Source organism: Neovison vison, chromosome 12 (assembly GCF_020171115.1).
Source record: "Neovison vison isolate M4711 chromosome 12, ASM_NN_V1, whole genome shotgun sequence".
Classification (NCBI taxonomy): domain Eukaryota; kingdom Metazoa; phylum Chordata; class Mammalia; order Carnivora; family Mustelidae; genus Neogale; species Neogale vison.
Genome location: NC_058102.1, coordinates 147,307,501 through 147,328,065, shown reverse-complemented (window position 1 = coordinate 147,328,065; position 20,565 = coordinate 147,307,501). Strand labels below are relative to the sequence as shown.

The 20,565-nt window shown below is 53.1% G+C and overlaps 1 protein-coding gene across 1 annotated transcript in view; it reads right to left on the bottom strand.

The window, feature by feature from the left end:
* LARP4B (La ribonucleoprotein 4B) overlaps positions 1-20,565 on the bottom strand; it is a 72,614-nt gene that overhangs the window by 14,222 nt on the left and 37,827 nt on the right. The window contains exons 6-14 of the mRNA XM_044228487.1: positions 18,193-18,271; positions 16,584-16,720; positions 10,695-10,798; positions 7,610-7,720; positions 5,961-6,014; positions 5,670-5,879; positions 3,158-3,264; positions 2,413-2,664; positions 1,313-1,358 (exon numbers count right to left, since the gene is read on the bottom strand). Coding sequence (XP_044084422.1) covers positions 1,313-1,358; positions 2,413-2,664; positions 3,158-3,264; positions 5,670-5,879; positions 5,961-6,014; positions 7,610-7,720; positions 10,695-10,798; positions 16,584-16,720; positions 18,193-18,271 — 1,100 coding nt within the window. The remainder of the gene's footprint in view (positions 1-1,312; positions 1,359-2,412; positions 2,665-3,157; positions 3,265-5,669; positions 5,880-5,960; positions 6,015-7,609; positions 7,721-10,694; positions 10,799-16,583; positions 16,721-18,192; positions 18,272-20,565) is intronic.

Sequence of the window (20,565 nt, the reverse complement as noted above, 5' to 3'; positions counted from 1 at the left end):
CTATTGCCCATTTCTAAGTTCCAGAAGTCACCAGACTGTCCCGATGCAACCACAAACGCACTCCCCTTAAGAAACGCACCTGCATCACACGCCAGGCCTTCCAGGCGGCCACGACCACTGGGAGTCAGGAGCACAAAATGTAGCAGAGATGGCCATGGGAAGAAATGTCACCTCTAAATGTAATTTAGTAACCAGGGAAAATAATTCGTGGCAGGGAACTATTAACTGACGACCTACTCTGATGCTAGCCTTGCCAGTCCAAACGTTACAGGAATTAATTCCAACTATAATCAGCCAATATAAATGACCGTACCAAAGGGTTCACCAAAACCAGACTAACCAACAAGGTAGAATTCTGGGTGTTTTACTAACTACTAATTTGTACTTTCTGAGTTCAAGACAGAGAAAACAGATCTTTTACAATGGGAGCGCACCTACCCACTGGCTCAGGGGGCTGGACCAAGAATTCACTCCGTCTCTCCAGTCCTCCAAGTGTCGATGTCTACATCCTTCCTCCCACATGTGGACACACAGCGGCTCCACCTGCACACCAGAGCTGGGCAGAAGCCATAGCCACGGGAGAAACTCGTAGAGAACCCCAGCAAATGTGGCCGTGCCCCAGGTACTCAGCACTCACACGAGCCACCCTTTATTCCTGGGTTTGTTCCAAACGTGAGTTACAACAGAAGGCAGTAATGCTTTCTTGCTTTCTTTCTCTTTTTTTTAAGAGACAGAAAGAGGCAAAAGCAGGAGGAGAGGGAGAGGGAGTAGCAGACTCCCCACCGAGCAGGGAGCCCGATACAGGACTCGATCCCAGGACCTGGAAATCATGACCCGAGCTGGAGGCAGACACGGAACCCACTGAGAGCCCCCGGAGCTCTGGCAGTAACGCTTTCTGTGTAGGGGATACAAGTTCAATGTTCTGAACGAAACACAGCAATGGACTAATTCCCACTTAGAAGCCCACTCTGCTTGTCGAGAACCGTCAAGTTCCGTCCCCTCCCTCGCACGGCGCGGTCACCCCGACAGACAAGGCATCTCCACGTGTGCACCGACCGCCCTGTGCGCCCCTGGGTGCTCGGCGCTGCCAGCCACACATCGCATGCGCACGGAGACCCCTCGGGGCGACATCCGCAGCCGCGCCGCCGGCCTGTCCGCTTCGGGCCGCCCAGCCACTTATCACCTGATGCTCATCCCGGTAGAGAAAAGCTCCACACGACTTAACCTTCAATCATGCCGTTAAATCGCACATCTGTCTAGTACAAATTGGGTTGAAAAGTCTCATATGGTGTCAAGGGCTGGATGTACTCACTGTCAGCTTCTCCTCCCGTTTCTTCCGGTAGCCAAAGGAATTCTTCCTAGAGAAGAGGAAAGCAAAACACTGTGAACTTTTTCCCACTTGAAAGGTTTTTCACTGAGCACGTGTAAGCGCACACATAGTCTTTCTTACTTTACAATCTGTTACAGCTGACTTTTTATTGTAAAATCCCAACCTTAGGAAGCATAAGCAAAACAAAAATTTTGTAGTAAAAGACTAAAAGTGATGTCGAGATTTAAAAAAAAAAAAAGTAAGAAAAACATTTACTGAGAGAATTTTCCTAGTGGACATTTAGAATTTTTGTTACCGAAATACCTGACCGTCCATTCAGCTGCCATGACAAGACCCATAAAATCAGACAATGAGCTCGCAGGTGAGCTGTTCAACACTGCTAATGACCCTGAGACCATGACCTGAGCCGAAGGCAGAGGCTTAACCCACTGAGCCCCCCAGGCGCCCCTAAACACTGCTCATGAAAACACCGGGTTAATCGTCAGAGTGGAAAGATGCCAGAGCAGCCTGGCGTGCTCTCCCTCCTCCCTCTCAGCCCGGTCATGACCACATCAGCCCCCGTCCACCGCCGCCGGCCGGCACTAAGGTTTCCAAGCCCCAGGCACCTGCGACAGCCAGCTCCCAGCTGTGTGCACAGGGCTCTAGCGGTCTGGGACCGGCACCGTGTCCCGCACTGAAGGAACAAACACCGATGGAGTGGCCAAGCCCTGGCAGGCCCTGAGGCCACACGCCACTCTCATGCCCTGGACAGGCTTCTGTGGCCTCATAGCCCGCAGGCTAATTCTATTCCACAATTTTGTTTTTATTTTCTCATCCCTTTGTTATTCCAACTGAATACACTGGTGCTGTCTGTGTGAGCTGGAAAGGAGTTCAGAGAAGTAATTTTGACTAATTCCTTTCCTTTACAGAAAACCTACAAGCAGTCTTGCCCAAGATGGCCTAACAAGCTGAGAGCCCTTGCCTGTGATGTATTTGAAAAGAACATTTATAAAACATGCCTAAATTGATGGAACTTGTAAATACTAAGAACTTATTAGGAAGGGCAGGTCACGGCTATCGGACAGCAGCTCCGAAGGACTCACCTCCCTCTCCCTAAGCCAGGAGGCGACTCGGCGCTGCTCTGCTCCACTCGGCCAGAGCCAACCTCCCTCTTGGTGTAGGTCGGAGGGTTCTGTATCCGTGTTCTAGGCTGACCTGTCTGCCGCGTCTGCGGGCTCCGAACACCGTTAATTAGCCGATCGGCGGTGAAGTTAAATATCGAAGGGCTCTCTAATAGCCCAGCTCCTCTCTCTGCGGTGGGAATGGCGTGGCGTAGATGAGATTTACTAGGGTTCCTGTAAACAAAAGGTTTGCCTGCTCATTCAGTTATAATGGGATCGTGGCATCCTAAAATGGGATTACTCATATAGGAATGTCCCGGCTCAAATGTGCTCTCTACTTAGAAAAATCTTAAAAATGTTACTAAGAAACAGCTCACGCATACCGTGTCTGCTAGCGCAAATCTATAAGGTATCAACGTCCTGCTCAGCGGCGTCCCAGCCCACGTTAAAAGCGGACACGCGCAGAGGCGAGGTGCAATCTGCAGGCTCCCCGCACACGTTTCAGGGCTTCATTCATCCCACGAAACCTAAGTCGTGCCTCAAGCAGTCCGATTCGCACAAACACATCCCGACAGATCGCCAAGGCCGTTTCTTCACTAAGTCAAAGTGACTCGAGCACGTGGGGAGGACCACCTGGTTTACGCCATGTGTCTTGCTGTGCCCTCGAGCACGCCACCCGGCAGGGACCCGTCATCACCAACGCCCTTCGACCCCTCATGCAACTTGCCTGCTTCGTGGAGGGTACTGTCTGAGCGAAGTCAGAGGAGATGCGGCAGGTTTGAAGGTTGGAGACGTAAACCCATTTATAAATCCAGTATTTGGAAACGGAGTCACCTAGATTCATTACAAACAAACAAGTCAACAAGCCGTAAACAGACCTGGAATTGGTGAACACCATACAGACCTTCTGCTTATCTGGGCTGTTTCTCGACATTTTATTCAATTTTATACTGAAAATATTCCCAGGCGGAAAAGAACATGGTGTTAGATCATTGCCAATGACGCATATTTCCTGAGCCGGGCTGGGGCAAGACCTTTTTCCGGGCCGACTCGGGCGATGTCACAGCAGCCTGCCGAGGAAGCCACTGACGCCTACTCGGAAGCTAGAGCCGAGAGCAAGCAGGGCAGAAAACGGATGTTCAGGACAGTGGAGGACCAGAAGTTGATTTTTTAAAAAAGGAAGAAGGAAAAGCAGCAGGGGAAACTCTGGGTCAGAAAGATACCCTTGGAACTTTGTAAGCCACCTCAATAGCCTGCTTGAGAACAGCTGCCAGAGTCAGACCATTTAAAAATGGATCATTCACACCAGAACCAGATTCTGAGATTATAAACAATGCGAAGGTCACTCATACCAAATCACTTCCTGGATGTACTTTTACATACACAATCCTGCTATCTGCGTGACTGTGCTCAAGAGTTTAAAAGATAAATTAGCTCCTGACCCAGTAATTTAATAGGACTCACAGAGAATTCACAGTCACCGGATGTTCACATCTGCTCAAAATAACACAGCACACTTTCGAGCAAGCACAAGGCCGTAGGTGCCCACCCCAAACCAGGATCACAGGAACCCTCCTAAGTGGCCAGACAGCTGACCCCAGGTGCCCAGGGCCCCTACTCCAGCCCAATACGGCTGCAATCAGAGGAGTCAGAGCAGAGACTGAAGAGAACTGAACGGCACAACCACGGCGGCTAGCTTCCTTGGGAGAAATTCTCCCACACAAGAATTTGAGGACTTTATCTCCCTGGAAGGTTCTCTCATCATGTATGTGCTCCATGGCTGTCGGCACGCTTTTACAGAAAGCAACAAAGATTTCAGAAAAGGAGCGCATTATGAGGAGTCCCTGTGAAGAGAGAGGCGCGACTCAACACCGTCACCTGCCTGCTACCTGCCTCTGCCACTGCGGGGTGCCAGACCTGCGCCAGCGCCAGAGAGGACCCTCCTGACCCTTCCCCGTTGCCCTCCTCGCATCCCGTAAGCCACAGGCCGAAAGCACATGCCTCAGGGCACAGTAAGAAGCCGAACAGCTTTGTCTCCCAGTTCCCCGCCTCCGCCTCTGGGTCAGCTCAGAGACCCCCACGATGCCACCGCTGCCAGCGCCTCGGCACACACCGCCCCCTCTCCTGCAGCCTCGCCTCCCTCACAGCCCTGCTGTAAGCTCAACGGAGGAGGGCGGGACCCCGGGCAACCTCCAAATTTGAGGTTTCACCGTGCTCAGTCCGCCTGTCGATGGGCGCGTGTCTGACGCACAGCGCTGTCTTCCCCAGGCCGCCTCCCTCCGCGAGCACATCTCCACGAGTCGGTGGGGAACAGGCCACCTCCCCGCTCCGGCGACTCGCTCCTCTCCAGCTCGCCCTTCGGCCCACGCCCTCCTCCCACGGCCGGGGGTCAGGGGAGCCGCGGCCCGGCCTGGCTCGCAGGCGTCCCCTGTGCCCCGCCCCCGACCTGAGCGCCCCACGACCGGCCCGGACTCGGGCCACAGCCGCACCCTCCGTCATCGACTGGCTTCCTGCTGTCCGACCACGACCTTCCACACACTCCGCTGCCCCGCTCGGGTGCCCGCGAAAGCCGCCCTGCAGCCCCAGGCACACCTGTCCATCTGTCCGTCCATCCGCACCGTCTCGGACGGGAGGCCGAGGGCCGGGGCTGAGCAGCCAAGTCCTGCCTCTCGCGCCCACACCCCCCAAGCGCGCAGCAGCGCCGAGGCAGGGTCCGCCGGACCTCTCTGACCTCTCCCCTCGCCAGCAGCGCCGCTGGAGGAAAGCGACGGGCCCCACATCACAGGCCGGTCAGCTCTAGGGCCGGTGTGAGGGAAAGCTCGCGGGCCTTCCACTCGCCCTCGGCTGCTGGAATTACCGAAACTCCTACCTCCCTACCTCCACCTCCTCAAAAGCACTTCTCGCTGCAACCCGCCCGCGCTCAGGAGTAACCCAGGCCTCCCAGAGCCCGGACCACGCTGTGTTGTTCCTGGGGATTACACAGCGTAGGAAGGTGCCGCCCCACGGGAGAGCAGGGGGACTGGGCCGAGATCAATAGTGGAGCCTCCGAACGCTTTGTTTACGGGTACGAAGCTGCGTACTGATCTCCTGATTAAGTTTAAATCCACCCAAGAACTCAGGTCTGTTTTATGCTGGCAAAGCATCTACACCCGACTCGCTACCAGAACATCCCTCCCGAGCACCCGGTGCAGCGTCCACAGCGTCCTGCTGCACGAGCTCCAAGCAACCACAGGACTCACCAGGGGGGGGTCGAGATAGCTGTGGGTCGCCGACCACGTCTGGGGGGCGATCAGGCTGTACAGGGGGAACTGCTGCTGGGGGCTGTAGACCGGAGGCAAGTAAAAGGAGGCTGTGTAGCGCTGCTGCGCATAAAGGCTCACGTCCAGAGGTCTAAATCCGTTCTTTGGCAAAAATGTGTTTATAGCTATTGCCTTTGCTTTTATCCGTGCCTACGTGGGAACAGAGAGATTTCGGTCAGTGCTCCAGAACTGGTCTGCAAGTAAAGACAGTATAACCAAGGTCTTGCTTACCTTAATTGGTTTTCCTTGAAAAGTTTTGACTTCTTCTCGCAGATACTTGTAAGCCTGGGGGCAAAAATCATCCAAAATGCCACCATGTTAATCCTGTAAGTCAAATGAACCGACAACCCAATGCCTCGAACAGGGAACGGTACAGTTAAGGTACGGCAGACAAAGACCCAGAACATCGATTCTTAATCCGCTGCGGGTCAGAGACTCCTTCAAAGAACCTCTAAGACCCAGGGAGCCTCTCGCAAAAACGCTCCTGAACGACGTACGATTCTATCACTGCTAACACACACCACCAAAGCCTCCCACGACCCCAGGCTAAGGACACCGAGCCCCTAGCAGTTCCCCTGATGTGAAAGCGGAGTCACAGGTGGAGAAAGGGAGACGCTCTGTGGCGGTACCGGTGCAGCTCCTACGCCTCTCCTAGGCGCCCTCCTTAGCTGGGAAGGCTCCGCGCCGCCTGCGCTGCCCCCGGCCGCCCCCCGGCCTGTGCTGCTGAGGGGCTTGCGCCTGCTCCGCCGACGGGACTCCCCTGCTCTCCCACCGCCCGGCCCCTCCTATGCCCCTTCCCTCCGACCCTGTCAGGCCCGTTTCCTCTGATCATCCCAGCACCCACATGGCTTCCCACCGCACGTCTCCCCCCCGAACCACCGGAGTGGAACAGCGAGGGTCCACTTAAAGGCAGGCTTCAGCGGACACACACAGGACAGGACTGTGAAGGGACTTTCTCCTCCCCGTGATTTTCTCCACAGTCTCCTCTCTCCTCTAGCTTACTTTACTGCGAGAACACAGCACACAACACAAATTACACACAAAACACGTGCCAAGTGTTGCTGCTATCGGTAAGCCCACGGGGGGCTGGCAGTGGGGTACAAGCCGTTCAGATGTGAGGCGTCCAGAGTTCGACATGCGTCCCCCTGCATGGGGTCAGCGTCCGTAAGTCCCCTGCCCGCTCAGGGGTCAACCGTACTGGCACTCCTCGAATCATGTTAATGTTTCCCCCAATAAAGATTCCTCTTTCGGGCCAGGGAGCGCGTCTTCACGCCCTCCCTCTCCTCACGGAGCTTCCCCAAGGCCTCTGCCAACTCTGACACGCACAGTGATGCCTCATGAAACTTAAAATGACGTTCAAATTTCCCAGAACATTTTTCGAATATTAAAACTTTCTCTCACCCAGATGAAAGAACAGAAGTCATGTTCATGGGCTACTTGTCGTACACGTCCTTGGGAAATAATGTCACGTGCTCTACTGCCACACAAACGTCTTCACAAACATACGTACTTCAGTCTCTCTAACCTGATTTCCCCTGTGCTTTATAGTCAAACTTGGGACCACCACACAGCAGTAATCTCCAGGCCCCAATTTTTTTTTTTTTTTTAAGATTTATTTATTTGACACAGAGAGAGAGAGAGGTCACAAGCAGGCAGAGCAGCAGGCAGAGAGAGAGGGGGAAGCAGGCCCCCCACTGAGCGGAGAGCCAGATGTGGGGCTCGATCCCAGGACCCCGAGACCACGACCCGAGCCCAAGGCAGAGGCCTAACTCACTGAGCCACCCAGGCGCCCCTCCAGGCCCCAATTTAGTGGCCCCCACGTATGGCTTGTGAGGTAAGGGTAACACTGAGCGCCACAGGGGTGGAGGGGCGCAGCTTACCTGCTGTGCATCAGCTTCAGTTTCAAACGTAATAAACCAATTATCGTTATAGGCAAATTCACAGTTTATAAATTTCGGTAAATTGTCTCCTTTAAATAGTGCTTCTACTTCCTACAGGAAAGAGAGAGGGAGAAATTAATTCTCATCTATGCCACATGCGTCCTTACCAAGTAGAAACGACTCCCAGGGACAGGGGGTGCGTCTCTCCCACCAGGCAGAGCAGAGAACACTGCCAGCACACAGACGCCCGGGCACAGCGTGCAGAAGGGCACCGCTCTGGCGTGGGCACGGACACGCCCTGGAGTCACGGGGCCCTACTTCCGCTTCACAGCACTCCTGGAAGGTCAAAGGGAACCTCACATGAAGCTCAACACCAGTTCCAGGAAACAATACGCAATGTTCAATAAAGTAAAATCCAAAATGCCTGGCATCCATTCGAAATCTACTGGGCGCACAAAGAAACAGAAAAATGGGCCCTGAAGGAGAAAAAAAGAATCCATCGCATTAGACCCAGAAGTGATACAGATGACAGAATGAAAAGGCAAGAATATTAAAGCAGTTCTGGGATATATATTCTATATTCAAAAAGGTAAAGACTGAGCATGTTAAAGAGAGATACAGTAGAGGAAAGAAACAAAGATCCAACAAGAACTTCTGGAATGAAAAATGCGGTATGTAGGATTAGCCGTTAGTCAGGAACTTTGACAAGAAAGGACAGGAGAAGAGAAAGTGAAGAAATGACACCTCAGGAAACTTCTGTTCAAGAGGCGCAGGAGCGGCACCAAGGGGCATCAAATGGCTTCAAACCTCACCGCACCGGGGAGCAGGGGAGCAGCGCTCACACGCAGAGGAGCAAAGGAGAAACCACGCGCACCAGAGCGCAGGACAGCAGCAGCTGCGGACACAGGAAGGGAACGCAAACCTGGAACCCCGAATCCTACACCCAGAGGAAAGGGCTTCCATAAATGAAGGCAAGATACAGATTTTCTCAAAAAGAATGAATTAAAAAGAAAAGAATTTCTCAAACACACCAAAGCTAAACCCCCCCCCGCCAGGAGAGCCGCAGCCCAAGAACTGAAGGACGACAGGGGCGGAAAGGAGGCCGGAGCAAGTGCGGACGCGGACATGCGTATAAAAGGCAACGTAAATGGCAAATGCTGGATAAAGACATCTTTCTTACTTTCAATCTCTCGGAAAGAAAATGAGCTTGTCTGACGCAAACATAACAAAATACCGTGTGGTTCGGGGCGGCAGCGCGTGCCAGCCGGGCATGGGAGCGGAGACGCCCGGGAAGGGGCAGCCGCCGCCCACGGAGGACGGCCCCACCGACCCCGGATGCACCCACCGACGTGCCGGCCGGGAAAACGAAAGCGCTAGAGCGAGAAGCCAAGAAAGGGAGACAGAGAGAACGAATGTGACCCGAGCCGAATGGGAGGCGCGGGAAGAAAAGAAATGAGGACCAGCACGGAGAGACGGAGCAGCGGGAGGGAATCCAAACCCAGTCCCATCACGGAGGGCTCACATGAAACGCTCCCAAGTCCCCACCGAGAAGGCCACGAACCTCCGGGCGGCCCAGGAGAGCAGGAGGCCTGTCCAGGCAGCCCGCGGGCCGTCTGCTCCGGCGGCCGACAGCCAAGGCGCTAAAGGCGCAGACGCCGGGGCCGTGCCCACAGGGACAGGACAGCACAGGGGCGACGCCGCGGACAGCACGGTTGGTTCCAGAGCAAAGTACTCCCGGGGAATCAGGGCCATCCTGTGAAAGTCTATTACTCAACCAAATGAACCACCGTCTAAAGACCTCCCCAACCACGGACAGGCACGGGGCTGTGGGCACCGGGAAGCGCGCTCCGCAGCCGGCCCGGAGAGCTCTGCGCCCCGCACGCTCGCGTCCGCCCCTGCAGCCGGCCCCGCTCTCCCCTTCCCTTGTTTCGACCTCAGCTGACCAAACATCTAAAACACTTCCATGGCTCCACTTTACAACAGATCTAGGGTGTGCCGTTTGGAATAACGCAAATATACCAAGATCAACGTGTGCGGCTCAAAAGAGAAAATTCTTCTCCGCTTTAGCCCTTACGAGTGTCTCAGAGGACCCCCGTGTGCGGGATCACTGGGAGCTAACCAAGACTGCGGACTGGCAGAAAGGAGTAAGGGGACACTCCGTATCTACAGCCTCGGAAAGAGGAGGAGAACAAATTCATTCCCAATTTCTTTTTCTTCATAGAGAACCCAGAACTAGGAAACAGCGTTAGCTGAACAAAAAGTAAAACTCGCTGGAACAGGGTCGCACTCGAGAAGGGCGAGACTTCTCCGGCCAGGGTTGTCACACCGCACCAAGAAGGGTCCCTCACACCCCCACACACGCACGGACCGCCTCCACAGAGACGGCGCTGAGCGAGCGGGCGGCTCGAGTCCCTCAGGCCTGACCCACAAACACCCGTGAGGGACGGAACGAGCCTGCTGGGGTCGCAGACAGTGCCCGCAGCAGACAGCAGTCGGGCTGTCAACAGGCCAGAGCTGGCGCCGTCGGAGCCTCACACGAAGGCTCCTCATCACCTCTGGGGCAGCTGCCAGCTCGTCACTGCAAGAGGCAGCGCAGTCTACGCTTTTGGACAAGGGACGGAGTTTTATAGCGACGCAGTAACTGTGGAGGACTTTTCGTGACTCTGACATGATCAAATACTGCGGTTCTCTCAAATTATTGCCTAAGTTGGTACCTTTTTTTTTTTTTTAATTTGAGACGGAGTGACAGGAGAGAGCACTCGGTGGGTAGCAGGAGAAGCAGGCACCCCACACGGGGCTCAGTCCCAGGACCCTGGGGATCGCTTAACCGACCGACAGAGCCATCCAGACGTCCCACCCGCTTCAGTATTTTTTACCACGAAGAATACAATGGAGCTCCAAGACCGAAAGTGTGAGCATCACTCTCAAAAATGAGTCACACGGTAACCAACAGTGTATAAATCCTGGGAAGAAAGTGTTATGTGAGTATTCTTTACAATACGCCCTCTAAAAAAAGCACAGAAGTAAACAGAAATTAAACAAAAACCCACAAACAAAGTCCGAGCACGCTTCACAGGAGACTTACTTCTACAGGCGTGGACTCCGGTATTTCCCGCAGGATCACAATGCAACGACTCTGATTTGGCCTCACCTTTTCTCCCTTCTCATCCACTTGGACTAACGGTAAAGCTACAAAGAGAAGAAAAATACATGGTAAAACACAAATATTCAAACAAACTGCCTATATTCTAGTTATGACATAACATACGCTCCGGTGTGATGTGCCGTATCTCACTCACTAAACACAAAGACGACACGTGTCTGCACTGGGACACCTTCACACAACCCATCAGAAGGTTTTACACCCATCTCACAGGTTCAATTTCTCAAAATTAAGGAGCACAGGAATTTAAAAAGTCCTTTAAGATCTAGAATAAATTTAACGCCATGAAGCAAGGATTCAACAGCGCAAACGACATGTAGATCACAACTCAAGAGTTACCGGCTTCCTCTTTTCTACGAGCCCCTAGCGTAAAATCATTTTCTGACCCAGCACGACTCTTTATTTTGAGTCACAAGGTGCCACGGGCGCCCCACACAGCTCTTCCCAGCAATGACGTCGTCCGCAACCGCAGCCCACGTCAGCACAAGGAGGGCGGTGCTGCGGCAACAGAGCCGGCACGGGGACAAGCCCGATTCAGACCTCACAAGCTTCTACATACGCTCCTTTCTGTGATGTTCTGTTTTGGTGTCACGTCTGTGGAACTGTACCATGTGCAGATTCCAGTCACCAGGCAGCACGACAGAGTCAGGGCTCAGAGCTCCACCCCCCAACGAAGACACGCTGCCAACATGAGGAACGAAGACTAACTTCACGACAGGCTCTACTAATACTGGAAGTACCCTGAGGGAACGTTATGAAAAAGGTCCCGCCAATAAACGTAAGTTAGGCGACTTACACGAAACAGAAACATCCTTAAAGACACACACTAGCAACGTTCGCTCTAAGAAGACAGTCACCAACACAGACCCGGATCCATGAGAGAGAGAAACTCAAGGCCCACGTGGTATCCCCGGAGAATCCTATCAAGCGCTTGAGAAAAAAATAAACCCGTTCTACAGCACCACCTCTTCCTAAATACCTGAAAGAGAAAACACGCCAGCTCCACCTGCGAAGCTGGCCGCTCTCCGATACTCAGACGGAGCAAAGACAACACACAGCAAGAAAACTAAAGACCAATATCCCCTGCGAACACAGATGAAAAATTCTCACCAAATCCTGCCAAATCAAACCCCACAATATGTAAAAATGATAATAAACCATGACAAGTGGGGTTTATCTCAGTAACGAAAGGTTGGTTTACCAATCAAAAATTAAGCAACAGGGGCACCTGGGTGGCTCATTGGGTTAAGCCTCTGCCTTCGGCTCAGGTCGTGATTCCCGGGGTCCTGGGATTGAGCCCCGCACTGGGCTCTCTGCTCTGTGGGGAGCCTGCTTCCCCCTCTCTCTCTGCCTACTTGTGATTTCCGTCTGTCAAATAAATAAATAAAATCCTAAAAAAAAAATTAAGCAACAGAATTCACATTACTGGGCTAAACAAAAAACATACAATCACCTCACAGATGCAAAGTATGTGGCAGAACCCAACATTCCTGAAAAGAAATGTTTTCAGCAAATTAGGAACGAGAGAAGCCTCCTCACGTAGGAAAAGCCAGCGGCTAGCGTCACACTCACTGAAGACGGGACAAAGCAACAACAGCTGCTCTCTCGGCTTCTGGACGGCGCTGTCCCGAAGGCTCAACCAGGGCAGTGACACGGGCGACAGAAACTGGACGCACCCAGACCGGGTACGAAGAGCTGAAACTTTCCATTCACAGGTAACAAGCTTATCTCTATGAAGAAAATCTGAAAAAATTTCCCAAAAAACTAGAATTGAGGAGTTTTAACAAAGTTTGAAACTTTGTTACAAAAAATACAAAAATGAATTCTACTTCTACATCCTAGCACTGATGGAAAACTGAAATAAACACACTTAAAATTGTGGGAAAATAATTATACAATCTGGTAAGATATGGACTACCTGTACACTGAAAACTGCAGAAGATTACCAAGAACAAATTATAAAAGATGTAAATAAATGGAGAGTTACTGCGCTCATGGAATGCAAACCTCACTATCGTTATGTGTCAATTCTCCCCAAATCAATGTGTACATTCGATGCAATCCCAATAAAAATATTTTTAAGGGTGGCTCAGTCAGATAAGCGGCTGCCTTTGGCTCGGGTCATGATCCCAGGGTCCTGGGATCGAGTCCTGCATCGGGCGCCTTGCTCAGCAGGGAGCCTGCTTCTCTCTCCACCTCTGCCTGCCCCTCTGCCTGCTTGTGCGTGCGCTCTCTCTCTGACAAATAAATAAATAAAATCTTAACAACAACAACAACAACAACAAGAAACCTTTAAAAAAAAAAAAGACACTGCAGGGCAGGTGTCAAAACAGAGAAGCAAATCAAGGACACAGGCCCGGAGATAAACCTGCAGTGGGGGGCAGACGGTCCGACAATGGCACCATCCAACTTGGGGGCGAAGGGAGAGCCCGTCCAGCTGACGGCACTGGAACAGCTGCACATCCACATGTGAGCGGGGCAGAGAACTTAGATCCGTACCTCAAACCACATACTAGTATTAGCTGAAAATGGACCACAGACCTAAAAATGTAAACCCTAAAACTATAAAACTTCTGGGAGAAAACCTCCATGGCTTGGTAACCACAGATTTCTTAATCGCCATGCCACCAAAAGCAAGATCATAAAAGAAAAAAATTAATAAATTGGACTATACCAAAAATTCAAAAGATTGTTGTTCAAAAGACACTATTATAGGCAGAATAAAAAAGAGAAGCTAGAGACCAGGCGAACGTATTTGCACATCACACCCCGATACAGCTTACAGCCGGACCCAGATAACGGTACTACACACCCTCCCACAAACCTCAACTGTAAGAACACTAATAAAGAGGCGGGGGGGGCACAAGAACAGACACTTCAACAAAGATACAAGGAGAGCACAGAGGCACAGGAAAAGGCTGTTCCGTGTCACCGGCCATTAGGGAAACAGAAACCGAAAGAGCAATGAGATGAAGTCAGAGAATCTGCAAGGAAGACGCCCGCACGCAGCCCGCGACAGCAAAGGTGGGGGCAAGCGGCCGCCCCACCGCAGGCCGTTTCACAACACGGAACACACCTCCGTCCGCGCCGGCTACCGAGAGAAGCAGAAGCCCCGCGCACGACGCGCCTTGCACACCAGTGCTCGACGCCCCCGACCTGGAGCGGTCCGAGCCTGGCCAGAGCGAGTCTCACAACCAAGTGCGGCCGATGTACCGCGCGGAGCAGGACTCGGCAATGAGAGACCAAAGCTATGGATGCGCTCTCCAGGAATCGTGCTGAGCGCGGGAGACCGGACCCCCACCCCTAAAGGTCACTACACGACCGACTGCATTTGCATGAAGCTTCAGAAAACGCAAAGTAAGGCACAGTAACAAAAAGCAGATGGGGGGTGGCCTGAAGCAGGAGGAAACTCCCGGGCGGACAGTACGGTCGTCCTCACCATTACGGTAGCTCTGCAGGGGCACAGAGATGTCGTGACTTGACAGATGTACAGGCAGTAATTTAAGGTGTGTAAACTCTACCTCAGGAAAGCTGTAAAAACAAAACAAGCAGGGACCGGCGACGTTCCCTGTGCTTTTCATCTCCTCATCTGTCCCCAGGTCGTGTGCCCCCCCTCCTTAAGGGTCACCTTGAACCAGGAAGGTCAGTCCCACTCAGGTCTCTCTACTCTCACCCCTGGACCTCTGAACCCATGAAAGGCCGACTCCGATCTATGTGCCTCGTACCTACACGCCGCAGACGTGATCGTCCCGTAGGTATGTGGAACAGGCTTCGTAGCCAGCATTACGATGGACTCCTGCTGAAAACGTAGCCTAGTTTACTTTCATTGTTCCAGCGCTCACGGTGCGGCCCCGTCACATCTATTCATGCTCTGGGGACAAACACCTGAGTCTATTCTTAAATCAGCAATTTCAACTGTATTAAGTATAAAAGCAAAGCGTTTGAATCGGGCATTCTGTACCACGTGTATTATGACACAAAAACACAATTTATGTAGTTCAACCAACACTAGAGTTCTGGTGTTGAACTGGGGAATATTCAAAATAAAATGCTATCAAGTGTCTACTGGGTCTCTAATGCCACGTGCGAGGCATTCTGGGGACGGGGGTAAGAGTTCAACAGGAGATCTCTGCTCACAGAGGCTCAGCTCTCTCACGGTCCGCAGAGCTACAACCGCCAACTCCACGATCCCTCAGGCCGGCGTGCCGGCACGCGTCTCTGTCTGAAGCCAAGTGAACGGAGGCAACGAGACACTTCCGAGCGGAGGAAGAAGGCAAGGAGGTACCCCTGCAACTCCAGACCCTCCCACCCAGCAGGGCAGGCAGAAGCAGGGCGGAGAGGGCGGCGGGGCTGTGGGTGCACGGAGAGAAACAGCCTCCCTGCAGCAACCACACGGGGCAACCCAACAGCCTCCTGCCAGCGTCACCCAGGAATCAGCCACGGGGCAGCCGAGCTCCCAAGGAACGCCTGGAAGAAATAACTACACCTGGGACTCCAAAGACCGTGAGCTGAGTAAAGTGTTTTTGGGTCAGGAAAGCCACTGGCCTTTCTTTAAGTGCGCCAGACGGGACCAGACTCAAGCAAACAGACTTCTGTTCTGAACGGAATGTCAAAAACAAAGCCACACGGGAAAGCATCAACTTTCTTGGGAAACAGCGGTTATAATTTTCAGAATTCAAACTTCATAGATGATGCTTGCTCGTTTCTTCACTATCTGCTCAAATAATTTAGTGACCTTACAAAACCTGTCTAGGAACAGGAAGCAGAGAACTTTCATTTGCAAACAGAAACCCAACCCAGTTTTAAGATAAAATGTTCACCTATTCTTCTATGAAGTCGACCGCACACAAGAAGTCATCACCACCCGTCAGTCATGCTGGGGAGAGTGTGGAGTCACTGCTGCCTCAGTGACAGAGAGTCACAGCGGTGACGCAGGGAAACGGGGTTTCAGTTCTGGCTTGACGGATGTCCCCTCATTTAGAAATATCTGGGGCAAGGGGACATACTGTGCACTGCGCTCTTTGTGAAGGAGTCAGACCAGCCCTGAGAAGGGAGACTGCGGAAATAAATCATCTGGTACTTGCGGTCCTGTTATAAAACGTGGCTTTCTATAATTAAAAAAATCCCATTTTAAAGATATCCAATATACTGTACACTGAATTTAAAACTCATCCCCAGAGAAGCTATCCCAGGCGGCAGGGAGGGGTGGAGGCAGCACAGAGGCCCTCCAAAGACGCCGGGCGGCGGTGGGCTCGCAGCCGTACGCGGAGGCCCACGCGGACGCAGCCAAGCGGCACACGCACGCACAGCGCGGCGCCCGGGATGTCGCCTGGAACCCAGGCAGACGGTGTCTTCGGAAACACACGACCAAGTGGCCGGGCCGTGGACGCCTGCACCAGCAAACCACAGCTTAGAAGCCCACAGTCCCAGAACCCCTGCCGGTCTCTGAGGTATTCCACCTTGCTCTGATGCGGTCAGAGGTCCAAGAAACAACTTCACTCACAATAACCTTCTAAAGAAAACAGTCCCACTCCCCCCACACTTGAGCCGGAATTTGAAACTTACGGCGCTCCTTGCTGCTAATGCTAATGCAAGTGGCCTCCAGCGCCTTCCCCGCATCTGCCACCAGCCCCGGCGGCCCTCCGCCTCTGCAGCAGCCTTTCTCGGGCGCGCTCCCGGTGAGATGCGTTTCTGAGCCCGTCGACACCCCCCACCAGACAGGGCGCCGCCCGGAGCAGCCAGGAAGCTGAAGGAAGACCCCACTTGCCTGTAAGACCACATTCTCACCCACCCAGACCGCCGTTTACTTACACCTCAGCACCTCCACAATCAAGTTCATGTCAGTGCTGAGCTTCTTGACGTGGTCCAGGTTAGCTACCGTGGTGATTGGCACATACTGATCACTGTCCATCTGCGATATAAGGTACATGTCGCTAGCCAGGTTCTCCCTGCGGAAAGTAGACAAGAGCTTTTAATGCCTCCTTCTCTACAGGGACGCTTCCACAGAGGGGTGAGCATGGCACGGCTTCAGAGCCAGATGACAGCTCCAACCCCAACGGTGCTTCATCCTCTCTCGGACCTTAGGGAAAACTTTTCAAGACATCTGGGGAGGCAGAGAAAGCAGAAGTACAGTGCACCTTTTACAATCACAATGAATGAGTGGATAATCCATTAAAAATGTATTTATAGCTTATCTTTGTGCTAAAAAGTATCTGAGTAACTTATTAAAAATACACACAGTTTTTTAGGTAAGAAAATCCAGCTGAAAGAACAGGCCAGGAAAGGCCGGTGCCCAAGTGCCTGCTGCGCCCGCCGAGCCATCTGGAACGCTAGCAGCCGGAAGCAGAGAAGGACCCAGAACCAATCCCACAGCCCTCGGGGTCACAGCAGGCAGGCTGCAGGCGCTGGCAGCTCAGGGGTTTGGACCTCTGGTGAGGCTTCTAATAAGAAGTCTCTGTTAACAGGACAACGTGCTCAGAACACCTCAACGCAGACACACCGGTCCTAGGGAAGGCAGAGGACGGTCTCCAAGGTCTGCAGACGGCCACGCCGCTCCATCCCCACGGGTCCGGTAGCGCAGGAGGGACAGAGGGAGCTGTGTGAGACGCGGACGCCGCCCTTCCACCCCGCGGCCTCGGAGCAGCGGCTCTCCCCTGCAGAGCGTACACGGAGGCCGTGTGCCAGGGCCCTACCTGGGGAGGGGTGGGCCAGGAAGGCAAGCTGGGGCACCCGTCCCGCCTCTCCCCTCCACGCAGCTCCACGGTCTCTACAGCAGCCCTTCCCAGAGGCTCTGTGGAAGTCCGAAGGCAGCCCCAGAGAAACGCTTGAAATATCACCATCGCTGACAGAAGACCTTACACACGGCCCGTCAGTTATCCTCACAGAGAAAGCTACACTGAACCCAATCCCATCCTGTATGTATGTTTCTGCCACATGGAACTTTCAAGGTTCCACTCCGCGTGTCCACAGAAAAGGCGGTACTCGGGACGAAGGCACACGTGAAAGTACAAGCGGCACACACAGACACAGAACAGTTTGCCTGCAGAGCCTGGCGTGCTGGGGGAGCTGGAACAGGAAGTCTGTCCTGACTTCACCGTGCTCAACCGTGTCCCTGTGAGGTCCCGCCCTCAGAGTCGGATCCCGTGGGACTGGGGGCGGGGGTTGCGTCCAGGACTCTGAATTTCAACAAGCAACCCAGGTCATGATCATCACGATGAATTTGGGGAGAACCGTGGGAAACACCGGCCTAGCTGATTCGGTTCAGTTCTCCCCGGCAAAGGCTTTCCCTCCTCCATACTGCCCACGTCCTGTGCCGAGATCAACAGGTCCTTGCCCCTTCTGCACAGCGTCACAGCTGTCGTAACGGCCGGTGCTCAACAGCCGAGAGAGCAGGCACTAGAACAGCCGTCGGCATCCTTACCTCGACAAGCAGAATTCCAACGTCTTTTTAAGTACTTCTCGGGGGTCCTCCTGGCTTTCCGGCTGAGACTCATTTCCTCCTACATAAAAGAAATGATCAACTCAGGAAAAATGGTTTAAAATTTACCAAGCAGATGATTCAGCACAGTGATTCTCCGGTTTCCAACATACGTATTAATTCATCTACACATCTACACATCTGTGCACAGACAGCAAGAAAACCGCTACTTTACCTACTAAGAAAAGGAAATCAGAGGCAAAAAACTTAAAATCCCCTCTCCCCTAAACCAAAACAACAGTTAATCTGAGGAGTAAGACTTATTAGTAAAGTGCGGAGGTCCTCCTTCCCTGTTCCTCCGCCCTGTAAAAAAGTGTTAAGTTTCTTTAATACCTTGTATCAATTCAAAAAGGACTTCCAGGTAGCCTGCAAGATACTTAAACATTAACAAAATATAAAGGAAAGAATAAAAGCAAGGAAAAAGATAAACACAGGCCAGAACGATAAAGCCGGGGGCTCCTAAGCCCACGGGCCGTCAGGACGACGCAGTCTCCACACCGGAGTCTTACGAACTTGCTCTAAGTCCACGTGGTCAAAGCTCCAGGCAGCAAGTGCTGGGCTTCAGAGGTCTGACGGGAGGGGACCACACACGCGGCCCTCCCGAGCAGGCAGGGGCTGGCACCAGCTTCTAGCGGACACTTCTCCCAAGATGCCAGATGGTACAGTGGGGGACACTGAAGTGTGTCTCCCATGAGGCAATGGTCACGGACCAGGGGGCTGGAGTTCAGGGTAAGACCCTGGCACCGCCAGCAGCCACACAATGTGACAGGAGGATTTTCATACTGGAGTTTGGGGTGAGTCCCTGCTCCCCTCCCCCGGACTCTGCACAGCAGGCGAGGACCCTATTTTTAGGTTGTCAGGATAGCAGAGGCACGGAAACACAAAGAACTAACAAGTTTTTCATACACTTCTCTGTAGATCTGCGTAATCCTATACGTGGAATTTTCTGAGAACACACACTTAAACTTTAAAAGTCAAAGACCAACAAAAAGTAAGGAGAAAGAAAGGCACTTATTAACAAGTAAGAACAGAGAGCTCGTGCCTGTTTCATATAGAGCTTTACCAAAATCCACCCCCAAACAGCAAAAGCAAACAATAAAACAAAGCAAAAAAACCCACAACCAACAGAATAAAACCAATGGACTTGATGAGGCTGGAAATTACAAAAGGCCCTTGAAACACAATCTAATGTCATTCCTTTGTCCAGAAAGGCCTCTCCTGGGCACTCAGTTAAACCCACATCCCACCACAGATGCAGACATCTACGGTCCCCCGCCCGCCAAGCACTGTGGCAACGCTGCGTCCTCAGCCTAAAGGCGTCAAACTCTGCTCCGGGAGGGAGAGGCCACGCGCGGCTGAATGAACAAACACCGACATCAAGTCAGAAGCGACACCGAGGAGCCCACCACAGGTGCGGGGAGAGCAGGGCGAGCTGCTCGCCACACCAGCCAGAGGGGCGCCGCCCCAGAGGAGGCGCGGGGCAGAGCCCGGCGGAGGGGACGGCAGGCCTGGCAGGGATCCGAGGGAGCACACCCCCTAGCAAGCATAGGGGGACCCGTGAGGAATGAGGCCAGAGGCAGGGAGGGAGGCTGAGGACATGAGAACTCTAACCTAAATGGGATAGGAAGCCAACGGACATCTTGGAGCAATTTCTCTGCTCTGCATCAGGGAAGGCACAAGAGGGAAGCCAAGAGCCTAGTTCGGAGGCCAGTGCAACAATCAAGGACAAACGAGTATTTGGGACTACTCTAGGTGAAGGGTGGACTTGAGCCACGAACACAGGAGGACAAGGCCAGGGCGACGGGACATGGAGTCAGCAGGAACAGGACACAGCAAGGCCAGATGAGGGAGGACACGGGTTCCCCACTCAGACTGGCAGCACCCCGTCACTGGAGGCCTGGAGAAAGGCGGTGCTGGCGAGGAGGCTGGGCCAACAGTCCACCTGGACGGGGCTTGAGGGCGCATGGGAGGCGAGCACACAGAGGCAGCTGATCCAGACGATGCTTCTGGAGAGTTCTGGTGGGGGAAGACAGGATATCGAAGGCTGTCTCATGTCACGGAATCGAGGACGGAGCTCTGTGGAACACTCCTCACGCAGCCGAGGTAGGGCCCCTTGTGAACGTACGAGCCGAGGGGTCACGGAGGATGTGAGACAGACAGGTGTCAGGGTGTAAAGTACTCTTCTGACAGCTCCAGTCCTCACAATTAAGACACAGATATGAGGTCATCTGCTTCTAGGCAAGAGAGAGAACCACCAGCAGACACTGGAAATGCCGGGGCACTGCCAGCTGCAAGCTGGCAGAAGAGGAGGTCCCC